At 39.0% G+C, this 15,270-nt stretch overlaps 1 protein-coding gene across 1 annotated transcript; it reads left to right on the top strand.

Annotated features, from left to right (window-relative positions):
• Positions 1-949: 949 nt before the first annotated feature.
• RSPH4A (radial spoke head component 4A) lies at positions 950-14,825 on the top strand. Its single transcript, XM_043439335.1, has 6 exons — positions 950-1,635; positions 5,507-5,741; positions 7,622-8,362; positions 9,612-9,762; positions 11,683-11,800; positions 13,692-14,825. The coding sequence occupies exons 1-6, from the start codon at positions 950-952 to the stop codon at positions 13,927-13,929; spliced, it is 2,169 nt and encodes a 722-aa protein (XP_043295270.1). The 3' UTR covers positions 13,930-14,825.
• Positions 14,826-15,270: the final 445 nt, after the last annotated feature.

Genomic DNA, 15,270 nt, shown 5'->3' with positions numbered 1-15,270 from the left:
ATTCTTTTGGTTGGAGATGGAATAATATGAATTAATAGTCATAATCATGACCTTAGATACTGCAAAATTATGAAATCACAGGTGTATTATCAAAGAAAGATTACATTATACTAATATAGCTTTAGGGTTAATTTGAATTTCAGTTATTAGAAAACAGGTAACCCATGAATTATCTATTTCCATAGGGTAACCTTCTCATTGCCTTCTCCTTGAAGGTAATTTTCTGCCTACTTATCTGGCAGATTCCACAGGAGGGAGAAGAGGAAACTCAGGACTCCCTTGTTTATTGTCTAAAAGTCGCTGGTTTGGTTGGCACAGACGAGACACCTTTGATTTCTGAGTTTTGGACTCTGATGTTCTGCACACTGGAGACTCCTTGTCACCTGAACCTCCAGATTTCCAAGATCTTCACCTCGCCCTCACCCTCAATCTCTTCTCCGTTACACACACACACACACACACACACACACACACACACACACACTCTCAAACACACACAAGCTCTGTAAATGCATTCTCCCCCTCCCCCATTAACACAAGACTCACTCCTCAACGCGCAACCTGCATCAAGATATTAGTCTCAGACCCTGAAAGTTCTCCCGGGGCTCCTCCTCTGCGTCGGCCCAGTTCTCAGGTTGCCAGGCGGGCCTGATGGACGGCAGATTAGATTGGCTGAGCTATTAGAGGAGCAGAGGCTCCGCCAAATCACAAATTCAGGATTCTCATCTTTCTCGGTCTCCTCCCTAGACTCCTGGCAACAGGCGCTTGTTGTTTCTCTTAGGGGGAACCCAGCCTGGGGTTGCTATGGAGACCTGACGCTGCGACTTGCAGAGCTGCTAGAACCCAGATATCGCCTTGCAAACCTAAGCAAAGCCAGTGCCCTGCGCTGCTACCTTCCATACCTGCACGCCCTTTTCATCCAAAACTTTTTTTTCTCTTGACTCCTTCCATGGAAGACTGCATCCCCGTCAACCAAAAAATAGAACACCAAGAACTTGGGGAAACAGGGCGGCCGTGGGAAGAAACGGTAACTACTTCCCAAGATCCTGAGCTTGGGCTATCCGAGGCCCTAGAGTTGGAGCAGAGGCCAGAAACTGGACTCCAGCCCAGGAGCAGCCCTCCTAGGACGCCCGGCTCTGGAGCCAGAACGCCGGATCGACCTGTGGATGACCTCGTAGGACAATGCTCATCGTTTCCACCTTCCTCATCTCAGGAGCTCCCTTCCACTCTTTCTCCCCTGGCTCTGGCCAGGCAGGACTTTATGGCACCATCGCAGTCAGACAAGACCACTAGTGTTATTTCTGAAGCTGAGACACCTCATGTTGGCCATTTGGAACAATTATCTGATAAAGGCGGATCAACTCCTCATCAAATATGTCAATCAGAGGGAAACACCTTTCATCAACCTCAGCAAACCAAATATCCGCTGCATGAACTGAGGGATGTGAGCCACCACACCTCTAAACAGAAAGAGCTGAGATTTGACATTTTTCAAGAAGATGACTCAAACAATAACTATCATCTGGATCAGCCTGAGTCTGGGGCTTCTGAAGTGGCCCCCAGCATGCTTGAGATTGCCATTCAGAATGCTAAGGCTTACCTACTGAAGACCAGTAGCAAGTCGGGCTTAAATCTGTAAGTCTTGGAGGAAAAGAGAGAGGAAAATGTGGCAAAGGGAGGGGGTATGATTATCTCTGTGTGAGGATGTGCTTCTGTGGGTGAAGGAAAGTATATCTGAAAAGTCTGGATTAGTGAGAGAGTGATTTCATAACTCTTTGAATTGTAGGACTCAAGACAGGTCACTGGTGGAGTTTCTTTTAGCTTCTTTAAAGATCCTAGATACACAGAAATAAAATCTAGGAATTATGGAATCTGGGGTTTGAAAGAAACCATAAAGTATCTCTCCAGGATGCTTGTTAAAAAGGACTGTCTACCAAAATCTAAGCATTCTCAATGCTTGTATGGCGTGGTTTCAAGTCCCTACCCAGGCCAGTGCTGGAGTGATAAACTGCCTGCTTTACCTGGGACTGTCCCGACTAGGCATGGCATCCCGAGGAACTTCTCAGTCCAAGGCAAATCAGGAGAATTCCTTGCTATACAGGCCACCCCAAGTACATGCCATTTTATCCAGATCTCTTTTAAAATGTGGTAACCAATGACCCAGGAATTTTCTGACCATCCTATTATAGCTAAGATTCAGGTCTCATCATTGAGTCTAGATTTCTAGAGGTTCTTGCTTCCAGGGTTACATAATCATAGGGTAAACGAAATTATAGGGCTAGAAGGGACTTGAGAAAACGTCTAATATAATCCGTTTGTTTGTTAAATGAAGGGACTAAGTCATGGAAAAATTAATTTGCGCAACATTTCTCTGGCTACAACACTGTCTGACTCTTAGCTTTCCTCCATCGCTATGCTCCAACCACATGGCCTCGTCAGTTCGAGTGTTGCTCCCTCGGCCCAGACGGCTTCTTCCCTAAGTCCTCCTTAGTCTTTGCTGGCTGTCTTCACATCTTTTAGGAATCGGCTTCCATAGAACTCTATTATAACTGACTGCTCTTTCCTTCATAGTACTTAAGGTCATTTATAATTGTATAGAGACTTACAGACATGTTTAATGTCTGACTCTCCCTCTAAAGTGCAGGTCCCCAGAGTACAGGGACCGTTTGAGTGTTGAATACCACTATATATTTAATGCCTAGCACAGTGCTATCAGCTATTTACTGAATAAAGAATTAATTAATTAATGGCAGTACAGGAGACACAGTCTAGACCTTTTGAATCTAGTTAATCCTCAACATGGGGGCTTCTTTGGTGATTCAGCGGTAAACGACTCATCTGCCAATGCCAGAAATGCAGGTTCAATTCCTCAGTTGGGATCCCCTGGAGGTGCCCTGGAGAAGGAAATGACAATCCACTCCAGTATTCTTGTCTGGTAAATCCCATGGACAGAAGGAGCCTGGCGGGCTACAGACCATGGGGCAGCAACAGAGTTGAACACAACTTAGTGACTGAACATGACAACAATCCTCAAAACAATTTGCTGAGATGTCTTCTGATTAGTCAGCAAACATTAAATGAATGCCATTCAATATATGTATGTGGCAAAGCTATTACTTGGCTTTTAAAAATATGAAGTATAATCTTAAAGTCTGAAGAATAAGATATCAATTAATATTTAATGTGAGAGGTCTTCACAGAACCCAAATTAAATATTATTTATAAAAACTGTTTCTAACTACAATTTACTTAAACTTCAAGGATGTGATTTGCTGGATTCTACTTGAATTGCTGATATAAACTTCTTGTCACAATTCCCTCGGTAAATAATAAGCAAGAATTTACAAACTTTGATAAAATGTCAAAAAAGCTCATTATAAATATGTGAAAGTTCACAATTTAAAACTGAATACAAAACATAAAATGGGAAAATTTCTTTTACTGAATTATTTTATAACCGACATTACTTAAATAGCCAAATTTAATTTAGTGTCCAAATGCTAAGTCTCTGAGGTAATAAATGAATACTATCCATCAGTTCAGTCACTCAGTCGTGTCTGACTCTTTGCGACCCCATGAACCGCAGCACTCCAGGCCTCCCTGTCCATCACCAACTCCTTGAGCCCACCCAAACCCATGTCCATTGAGTCAGTGATGCCAACCAACCATCTCATCCTCTGTCATCCCCTTCTCCTCCTGCCCTCAACCTTTTCCAGCATCAGGCTCTTTTCAAATGAGTCAGCTCTTCATATCAGCTGGCCAAAGTATTGGAGTTTCAGCTTCAACATCAGTCCTTCCAACGAATACCCAGGACTGAATACCATCCATAATATTCACTATTACTTTCTAAGTGCTTTATAGACTGTAGTTAAAAATGGCTCATTAAAGATGAACTAAACTCCATATCTTATACACAGCTCTTATTTGACAACCTTGAAAGCTATTTTTTTAATTGCCATTAAAACAATTTTGACTAAAATACAAAATTGGTTTTCATATTGTTGAATAAAAAGCCTCCAAAAAAAAGACTGCTTTCTTCTTTTCTGTCAGTCATAACATTTCTGTTCATTTATATAAAAATAGCAATTTTTGGAGAATAAGATATTCTTCATATATAATATTTGCAAACTGTCCTTCACATTGGTTGTGCATATAATTTACCTATTTTTCTTTGATGTTCTTAAGATCCATTAGATAAATACAGATATTAAAGAAAGAATTAAATAACTAGGGCAGGTTAAAGATAGTAGGGATTTATTGAACATCCATTTTGTTTCACTATAATAAAGAGATATATTAAAACAATAAACAAAAACCTAATTTCAGCCCTGGAAGAACCTACTGCAGTTGCTGAATGAGAAATATATAATGTACACAATTACACCACAGTGTTTCAGTGATTTTAGAAAGGCCCAGTCCACACTGAGGAAGAAGAGTTTCAGGGATAATCTGAGTGGTAAGACTTTGAGGATTAAGTGTATTTTAAATCATTTCTTGAAAAATATGTATAGGGCACAGCAAGCAAAGGATCTCAAGTCAGACAGCAACAAGATGAAAGGGCTATTTGGTAGATTTACCTTGCTAGGCAGCCATTCTAACTGAACTAATTATTAGAAATGAAAGAAGAGATACAGTGCTTATCCACCAGAGAGGTAATTTATGCAAGTCCTCACACTGGACAGAGGAATTTCTATCTCACCTGAGAGAAGTTTGACAGGCATTTTGGGTTCTTCAGTAGTAAATTTCACATTGTAAAACTGGTATCTTAAAAAGCACCTCCTAGCAGTTCTGTGTAAAATGTAATGAATTAATGAGAGATTAGAGATTAATTATGAATCAATAGAGAGGTTAGAGGCAGCTTCACTAACTCAGTTATGAAACAAAAAGTTACAGTAGTGGTTTTAACAGAAAAGGACAAAAATATTAGAGTGCATCACATTTTAATAAACGTGAGTAACATCAGATGACATTTTTCTCTCTGTTTGTGTGTGGGGGGTGGGTTGGGGTTGCAATATGAAATGTATTTCTTGTAGGTCTAAAAACAATGAAGTATATAACTGGCTTAGGAAATGTGTAAAAAGAGAACTGATCTTAAGAGAGTCAGCAGGATTTAAAAATTAATTGGATTTAATGAGGGGTAGGAAAGGGGGATGGAAAAGAAGTTATGTTAAAAGAATGAAAAATAAGCTTAGTCACTTTTAAATATAAAACTGGGAGATTTTGATCTGAAATAAAAGGTGAAAAATGTAGCTGATGTAGAACATGTATCTTGCTGTAATGTGTTTTTCTTTAATAAGTTAAATATTCATATCATATTGAAGGAATTTCTTAAAAAGTTCTAGGATAAGTTATTCTTGGCAGTGGTAAAAGTTACTGAGTTTTTCCACTAAAAATCTCTCAAGTCTTCAGGTTGTTGAAGTTTCCTAAAAACCCATTGAATATGTATGAAATGTTTCTTCAAATGCTTTAGACAGGGATATTATCTGGAATTTTCTCTTTTGGGTAGATATGATCATCTTTCTGAAATGCTGACCAAGGTCTTAGATGAGCGTCCTGAAAATGCTGTGGACATCATTGAAAATATTAGCCAAGATGTCAAGATGGAACATTTTAGTAAAAAATTAGATACACTCCAAAATGAGAATGAGATGCTTGCAACCTATGAAATAGCAGAGAAGCAGAAAACTCTTTTTCTTCAGGGAAATTTAGAAGGAGCTGACCAAGAGCTGGAAGATGAAATAGTAAGTCACTCTTGTAAATTTGAATAGGTCAATCTTATGGGTTTTTTGAGGTGAATGGGGTGTGGTTTTAAATTCATACCCACTGCCTTTTTATAGTTTATTAAATAGTATTTGCAACCTCATTTCACACCACTCATTTCCTTGGTTAAAGTTTCTTATGTTTTCACATTGTGTTTTAGTATTTCACAGATTTAGCTATTTTATGTTTGTGGGGCTAAACCCCTTGGTATCAGCGGAAATGGTTCCTTCATCTTTTATATTTTCCAAAATGCCTGAGACAGCCTGAGTGCATAGCTGTTTCTTATTGAGTATTTGTTGAATGAATGAATAAATGGCACATAAAATTTGGCTTTCAATCAAGATGCATATTTTCCCCTTTAATTTACTGGAAAAATTAAAAGAGCTTCTAATGTCATTTGCATTTTCCTCCAAGGCTACTTCTTCATATTGCACCTTAACGGTATGTATATTATGTCAATCAGACACAATAGGAGAGAAATAAAATATTTCTTTTAATCCCCAAAGATAAATTGTTGAAAATATTTACAGAGAAAGTTGGTGACAGAGATTAAAAGCTATCATTCAAGAATAAAATCAGCTCTATTACAGAAATTTTACCTTCAAATACTTCAAATCAGTATCCGCTTTGCTTCCTAAAAGTCTGCATATTTGCAATTTATTCTACTGAGTAATTTATACTGTACATCTACTGAGCTTCTATGTTCCATTACTGTTAGGCTATTTAAAACCATCTACATACTTGCAAATTTGATGTTTGGAGTAAGATATGTTCAAAATAGGACACAGAGTTCAGTCAAGGATAGATAGGAGGGGTAGAGATATACAAGGTGGAACTAATGGTAAAGAACCCGCCTGCTAGTGCAGGAGACCTAAGAGACGCGAATTAGATATCTGGGTCGGGAAGATCCCCTAGAGGAGGGCATGGCAACCCACTCCAATATTCTTGCCTGGAGAATCCCATGGACAGAGGAGCCTGGAGGACTGCAGTCCACAGGGTCGCAAAGAGTTGGACATGATGAAGAAACTTAGTAAACACACACACAAACCCTCTAGAGCTCTGTAGCCTTCATAAGGAGACACAAATTGCATAGTGAGATATAGACTAGTCAGAAGGGACAAGTGATAGGTGTCAAGGACTTGACATTAGCTGATCTTTTCTAAAAATATCTTACTCCAAACACTTGGCTATGTAGCTGTATATAGTATTGACAAGACTGGGGACAAACAGCATGTGGGGATCAAATATTTGTTATTTTTGCTTTTATTTCTTTTGCCTTGGGAGACTGATCTGAGAAAATATTGCTATGATTTATGTCCAAGAATGTTTTGCCTATGTTTTGTTCTAGGAGTTTTATGGTGTCATGACTCATATGTAGGTTGTTAAGCCATTTTGAGTTTATTTCTGTAGATGGTGTGAGGGAATGTTCTAATTTCACTTATTTGTATGTAGCTGTCCAGCTTTACCAAAACCACTTGCTGAAGAGATTGTCCTTTCTCCACTGTATACTGTTCTTGCCTCCTTTGTTGTAGATTAATTGACCACAGGTACACAGGTTTATTTTTAGGCGCTCTATTCTGTTTCATTGATCTATATGTCTATTTTTGTGCCAATACCATGCTGTTTTGATTATAGTAGCATTTGTAGTATTGTCTGAAGTCTGGGAGGGTTATACCTCCAGCTTCTTTTCCCCTCAGGATTGCTTTGTCTATTCTGGGTCTTTTGTAGCTCCAAATAAATTTTAGTATTAATTGTTCTAGTACTATGAAAAAGGTCATTTTTATAGGGATTGCATTAAGTCTTCGGGTTGTAAGCAGTTCTCTTATGGATAAAATATTAATCACAGTGCTTGTATTCCCAGGCAGAACACGCTCTTCCAAACATAATGGAATCAGCTTTTTATTTTGAACAAGCTGGAGTTGGTTTGGGCACAGATGAGACTTACCGCATATTTCTTGCCCTCAAGCAGCTTACTGACACCCACCCAATCCAAAAATGTCGTTTCTGGGGCAAGATCTTAGGTCTGGAAATGAATTATATTGTAGCTGAAGTGGAATTCCGTGAGGGAGAAGATGAAGAGGAGGTGGAAGAGGAAGACGTACCTGAAGAGAGGGACAATGGAGATAGTGAAGCTTATGAAGACGATGAAGATGAATTACCAAGGCCCTTTTACAGGGCCCCTCAGGCCATTCCAAAAGAAGAAAGCAGAACAGGTGCCAACAAATATGTCTATTTTGTTTGCAATGAACCAGGAAGACCATGGGTGAAGTTACCAGCAGTGACACCTGCACAAATCGTTATTGCAAGAAAAATCAAGAAGTTTTTCACTGGGCAATTAGATACCCCCATTATAAGCTACCCACCCTTCCCAGGAAATGAGAGTAATTACTTACGAGCACAAATTGCCAGAATTTCAGCAGGGACCCATGTCAGCCCTCTAGGATTCTATCATTTTGGTGAAGAAGAAGGAGAAGAGGAAGAAGAAATAGAAAGTGGGAGAGATAGCTTTGAAGAAAACCCTGATTTTGAAGGCATCCAAGTGATTGATCTAGTGGAATCCCTATCCAATTGGGTTCATCATGTACAACATATCCTCCCTCAGGTAGGAGTTTTGCAATTCTCAGCCTATCAGCTAGTCAATAAATATTTGTTAAATTCTGTCTATAATGCACACAGTATATTCAAGACAAAGGCCTTCAGACTGTAGACAAAGACAGAGATAATTAAAAAAATCTAAACCCAAAGTGGTATATAATTGTCAAGTCGTTTAGACCCAGGATCTTCAAACAGATTTTATTTCCAAATGGAAGTAAAATGGGCTTTATTTTATTTGAGCTTCCCTCGTGGGTCAGATAGTAAAGAATCTGCCCGCAATGTTGGAGACCAGGATTTGATCCCTGAGTTGGGAAGATCCCCTGGAGGAGGGAATGGCAACCCACTCCAATGTTCTTGCCTGGAGAATCCCCATGGACAGAGGAGCCTGGTGGGCTACAGTCCAGGGGGTTGCTAAAAGTCAGACACAACTGAGCAACTAAGCACACACATGGAGTATTTGGCAAGTTATGGAAGAATTTAGGTTTAAATGTGTTGTGAAATTATTTTTACATGTTAAATATAAATGGGTACATTAATTTTGGGAAGAGTTCTTTTATTCTATTTTTATTAGCCAAGGAACTTTTTTTGCATGAACAATAAAAGATTTTAACAAAAACAAGTGTCATAGAGTAGTTACATAGAATCTATTCTGCCAGTTTTTAATAGCACTTTATATATAGTAGCTCATTTAAAACTCACACCTGTATAAAAGACTAATATCCTTATGGTACAGATGAGGAAATTAAGGCAGAAAGTTTAGGAAATGTCACAAGGGAAACATATCTAATAAGTTTCGGATGTGAATGAGCAGAATGGATCCAGAGTCCACACTCTTAAACAGTCCATTAAACGGTCTCATTGGCAGGTAGAATATCTTCACTATACTTTGATGTAGATAAGAGATATTCTTAAATGAGTTAATTAAATGAGAAATTATAACCTCAAAACTTCATACCTAATCTTATTATCACATTGTTGCTATTAATAATAATAACTTACTGTCATATAAATTAGTAAAATGCATTATTACCTTTTCACTAAGGTTTGAATAATTTTAATATATAAATACCCTGTAACAATATTTTGCTTGAAATAACATAGATCAAGATAGCATTTGGTAAATATATGTTGAATGAATGAATGATCAATATGCCACACAGTGGAACACCATGCAGATACTTACTTCAATCCAAAGGAATATTCTGGCATTTTAAGGTCCTCATTAGATCACTAGATCTTGCAGTATTTTTACCCAGGGGCGCTGTAATTGGTTCAACCCCATACAAAAAAGTGAGGAGGAAGAGGAGGAAGAAGATGAAGAAAAAGAAGAAGAAAAAGGAGAAGAGCCTGACGACCTAGAGCAGGAAGTGGGACCTCCACTCTTGACACCAATCTCTGAAGATTTAGGTAATTTTACATATCCTACATATGTATTTGTGTCCATATATGTATATATATGTGTGTGTGTGCATGTATACAGGCATACATAAATATGTACACATGTATATACGAGCATGAAAGTGAAAGTGAAGTCGCTCAGTCGTGTCTGACTCTTTGCGACCCCATGGACTGTAGTCTACCAGGCTCCTCTGTCCATGGGATTTTCCAGGCAAGAGTACTGGAGTGGATTGCCATTTCCTTCTCCAGGGGATCTTCCCGACCCAGGGATCAAACCCTGGTCTCCCCCATTGCATGCAGACGCTTTACCCTCTGAGCCACCAGGGAAGCCCGTATAGGAACATACCTTGGAGATACTGTAAGACAGATTCCAGGCCACTGCAGAAAATGTGAATATTACAGTAAAATGAGTCAATTTTTTGGTTTCCCAGTGCACATAAAAATTATGTTTACACTCTACTGCAGTCTATTAAGTGTACAATAACATAATATCTAAAAAATGTACATGCCTTAATTAGAAAATACTATATTGTGGGGGGGTGAGAGAATTGGGTGAGGGAGATTAGGAGAGACAGATTTCCAGTTACAAGATAAATCACTCATGGCTATGAAATGTAGAGTGTGGGGAATATAGTCCAAATAACATAAGATCTTGGCATGGTGACATGCTGCATGCTAAGTTGCTCAGTTGTGTCCTACTCTTTGTGACCCCTTGGACTGCTGCCCACCAGGCTTCTCTTACCATGAGGATTCTCCCGGGAGGAATTACTGGAGTGGGTAGCCATGCCCTCCTCCAGAGGATCTTCCTGACCCAGGCATCAAACCGGGGTCTCCTATATTGCAGGCGGATTCCTTACTGACTGAGCTATGAGGGAAACCCATATATTAATATATACACAGGTATTTCTTGCTTTTCAAAAAATCACTTTACAGCACTTTGCTTTTATGAGAGAACTACATCAGTACCAATTTTCACTGATATAAATTTTTTTTAAAGGCAAAACAAAAATAATATTCAGCATTTTTGCTGTGAGTAGTTATAGGGCCCCACACAATTCAGGCTGCCAGAGCGGCACCTCCAAGTTCCTTCCCCAGGAACTACACTCAGCATCAAGTTGTCATAGCTTTGAATTGTGTTTGGAGCTTCTGTGCTTTATCTCAGTTTATCTTGGCAATCTATTAGCAAGATGTGTCCTAAGGTAATTGCTTCTTTGCTCTATGTCATTTCGGCTTACAAAAGGTTTCATAGGAGCGCTCTACTTTTGGATAGTGGGGGAAACCTTTACACACACACACACACACACACACTGTAGTTAATGGTGGGAGTAAAGAGTGTAATGTGACCAGCCCCACAGAGAACTTTCTAGGACAGAGGTTGCAGGAGTGTATTGCAGAGGGGAAACATAAGTTGGCTCTCTTACTAGAAATGCTGACAGTTATCTTTTTTTTTTTAATCATACTTGTTCTGCATTCTACAGATCGTAAACACATGACATAGAGTAAAGTATCATGGAGTACTATTTTTTTTTTCCAATATACTATTGTTCTCCTATTCTTTTCTTCCTATTCAGTTTTGGAGTGTTCACGCTCCAAACCCTAGCTCTCTTTCACAATAATGATTTGGTCATCACATATTTTTCCCCCTACCACACAGGCCTCCTCTCCATTGGTAAAACTTATTTTCTCTGTTGTTCAAATGTACACACATATATAAACACAAATATATATAAACACACATTTTTTTTCAAATTTCATTGTTCCACGATGTTCATATAATACCCTCCTGATCCTATGTTAAACAGATGTTTTAACTTTTCTATGTCAAGTGTGTGTGTGTTTTAAGGTTTATAAATATAGCTTTTCTGTTACACAGTACATGCTTGTCTATTTAGGAGTTAAATCTATTTTGAATTTCTCTTTGGTTTACAGAGATCCAGAATACATCGCCTTGGACAACACGGTTATCCTCAAATCTCATTCCTCAATATGCGATTGCAGTCCTTAGATCCAACCTTTGGCCTGGAGCATATGCCTTTTCCAATGGCAAGTAAGTATGTGCCCACTTGTAAGGCTGTTATTTTGATGATTTAACTTCTGGAAATTATAAGTTATCACTGGAATGTTAACTTACTACTGTTTTAACTCTTCTTTGGCATGCCAAGTCTGTAATGGCATAAGATGAATTCAAACAACATCCATCTTATACAACAAAGCATCAAATTCAGAACATTAGAGTAATTCAGACTTCTGCGTTTTCATCTGAATTATCCAATTAATGGAGCTAAAATGTTTTTTATTCTACGGTTATTTGAGTAATTGATAATCATTTCATGGAGGTAATTCTAAGCAGTGTTAAATTGAGTCATCATTTTTGTAAGATATCTTGAGAAAAGATAATTTAAAATATGTATGATTTAGGCTATCACTTTCAAGAGAATTAGAATAAGAGGATAGTCAATGTCCTTTTGTCACCCAGAGCATATCCTTTTGTCTTATGCTTCCATTTCTTACTTAGTAACCTAAGGTCAGAAGCTTGGCTGAGCTGGAGAACTAAGTGGTCCAATGTCAGAGTAGCCATGAGATCAACAAGCCAAAAATGAAAGTGTTTTCAAGCCTTTAATCACTTACTGTGATAGCATAAGCAAGTTGAAGCACTGATTCTACTTGCTGTCCACCACCTCATTCCATTTGCCCACATGGAATGCCACACTGGTGGAAAGTCAGATGGGTCAGCACAGTTGTGAGGTCATCCCACTGACCAGGAAGTCCTCAACATAAGGCTCTTGCAGTTGTATGGACCTGTGACCAGAGGAAGGTGGGGAGGGCTAGAAAAAAGGACTGGGTACTGGGGCTTCCCTGGTGGTTCAGTGGTTAAGACTCTGAGCTTCCACTCCAGGGGATGCAGATTCAATCGCTGGTCGAGGAACTAAGATCCCACATGCCATAATGCCAAAAATCAAAAACAAAACAAAAAAGCTACTAGGTACTGAGGCAGAGTAGGGGAAAGCATCTATAAGGTCTCCTCTTTTCTTACTCAACCCCCATTAGGAAGCCTTGGCAGAGGGGCCTGAAGACTTCTGCTAAAGGCCCCAGATGAAGAGGCTTGGGAATAAAGGCACCTGGGCCAGAAACACAATTCTATCAAGAGCATGACAGGCCAGAGGGGCCAGAGTCCTTGCCCACAACTCCTTTGAGATTGCAGTGCCCCGGGTGTGCACCAAGTCTGGTGTGGAGAGAGCAGTTTTCTCCATGAGGTCTACCAGGGGAAGCTTTTGTGATTGCCCAAGGTTGGACCTGAAAAATCACACATAGGTTTCTAACCACAAGCCCAACTCCTCATGCAGCCGTTTGCTAGATTGGCAACTTCTTAATTGTTCCTAACTCTAAGGAATGTATGCAAATTTTAACTTTGTTGTTTTGTTTTTCTGAAAATAATTAGAAGATCAAAGGCTGTGGTCCAGGTGTAGGGTACATTTTGACAGGGTCTGGCTCTATGTTTTCTTAACCAGCTTGAGCAGTTTGGATCATAGTAACCCCCTGTGGGCTTCCCAGGTTGTGCGTGGTAAAGAATCTACCTGCCAATGCAGGAGATGTGAGAGATGTGGGTTCAATCCCTGGGTCGGGAAGATCCGCTGGAAGAGGTAATGGCAACCAGCTCCAGTATTCTTGCCTGGGAAATCCCATGGACAGAAAGGAACCAGGCGGGCTACAGTACACGGGGTCACAAAGAGTCAGACACAACTGAGCACAAACACACACAACTCCCTGTGGTAGAAGAATCGTGTAGGGATATTTCATCTCTAGTGCATTTTAAATATACTGTACTGTTTTAACATTATGGGACTATGATACTCTTAAGTACTTTATTCCTACCAAAAAGGATAAGTTTTTCTTACTGAAAAATTATATGATCTACATTTTTTTTTTTTAACTTACAGAAAGTTTGAAAATCTCTACATAGGCTGGGGTCATAAATATAGTCCAGACAGCTATACACCTCCAGTTCCACCACCCGTTTATCAAGAGTACCCCAGTGGACCAGAAATTACAGAAATGGATGACCCTACTGTGGAAGAGGAGCAGGCTTTCAGGGCTGCACAAGAAGCAGCAGCAGATTCAACAGAGGAGAATGAAGAAACTGAGGAAGAGGAAGATGATGAAGATGATTATGACTAATACAAGTAGAATTAGCCCAGTCTTATGAGACTGATACACACATACTCCTTATTTGGGACTGATTTATATATATAAATTACAACTATTCATGTGTAAAATATCATTCCCTGAAAATAAAAAATTTGGAATTTCACATTTGGGACTATTAATATGTACTTTTAGAAAGATGCTCAACAGATTTTTCAGAGGCTAAATGACATTTTCTTAATTACTGTTCTGATGGCTTCAGCTAACCGAATTATGTACTTCTGTATTTTTTAAGCCTCAGGTTGAATTTCTAATGGGCAAACATGGTAATATATACCACACAAAAGCTACTTGGGGGGCTTAAATATTTTTTGAGTGTCAAGGAATACTGAGACCAAAAATATTGATAACCAAATTAGAGCATGTGTTCTTCAGCAATTTGTGATACTGTTGCAAATACTGTATGTATATACATCTATCTGTATATACATATATATTCCCCCCAACCCTCTATGTGGAGAGGGTATACAATTCCATTACCTGCTCCAAGACTGTAGGAACATTCAAATTTTTTAGCTTTTACCTGTTACTTCTTAAAGAAATTTCTCAATGTAACTCTTCTTTCATCCTATAGAAATTGGTTTTTATCTGATTTGGGGGAAAACTATTTGCAGAGATGGCTAGCTGGGACCTCCAAAGACTTCAGACTGATATTTTCTATCACTGCTTTTCTAAACTAGTTATTTTTATTCACTAAAAAAGTATTTTTAAATCCTATATCCCTGGCACTCCAAGGCTACTGTTAAAAACTAGGCATTGCTTCAGAAATCTTAGGAGCTTACATTCAAGGAGGGAAATATTTTGTGATACAAATATTATGCCATAGTATAGTGTTTGTCAAGCCCTGTGGTGAAGAACCAGTTAAAAAATAAAAATAAAAAACCTTTCTACTCCATGGTTATTATCTGTGTAAAATAAAAGTATCAGTAATTGTAGTTTCTGTAATTTTCTTGTCATAGACTGGCAATTTGCAGATCAGTGATCTTACCTTCGAGCAACATTGCTTATCAAACCCTTAGAAGGTGTATTTAATCCAAACTTGAGCAGTTCAGGAAGCCCTTCTAAGAGGAGAACTAAGGGGGAAAGAGTCCTAGGCAGCACCAGTTGTATTTTGGCAAAGGACTCTAGGCTGAAAGGAGTGAAACTTTGAGCATGGTGAGAGATGAAACTGAAGAGGTAAGCAGAGCCCAGATTGTGTAGGACGTTTGGATTTTAACCATGAGCAATAAGCGGGACTCAACCAGGCAGTCACAAAATCGTATTTGTATTTTAGAACAATTTGGCTTCTGTGTGGAAGATGGACTGACAGAGGAT

Source organism: Cervus canadensis, chromosome 20, assembly GCF_019320065.1.
Source record: "Cervus canadensis isolate Bull #8, Minnesota chromosome 20, ASM1932006v1, whole genome shotgun sequence".
Taxonomy (NCBI): domain Eukaryota; kingdom Metazoa; phylum Chordata; class Mammalia; order Artiodactyla; family Cervidae; genus Cervus; species Cervus canadensis.
The sequence above is the reverse complement of the archived record's forward strand: the minus strand, read 5'-3'. Positions and strand labels throughout refer to the sequence as shown.

What these genes read in the sequence shown, in the direction of transcription:
- RSPH4A (XM_043439335.1), top strand. Translation starts at nt 950, where the DNA reads ATGGAAGACTGCATCCCCGTCAACCAAAAAATAGAACACCAAGAACTT. An exon ending in TACAACATATCCTCCCTCAG is followed by an intron (nt 8,363 to 9,611) that starts GTAGGAGTTTTG and finishes ATTTTTACCCAG; the next exon opens with GGGCGCTGTAATTGGTTCAA. An exon ending in ACCAATCTCTGAAGATTTAG is followed by an intron (nt 9,763 to 11,682) that starts GTAATTTTACAT and finishes TTTGGTTTACAG; the next exon opens with AGATCCAGAATACATCGCCT.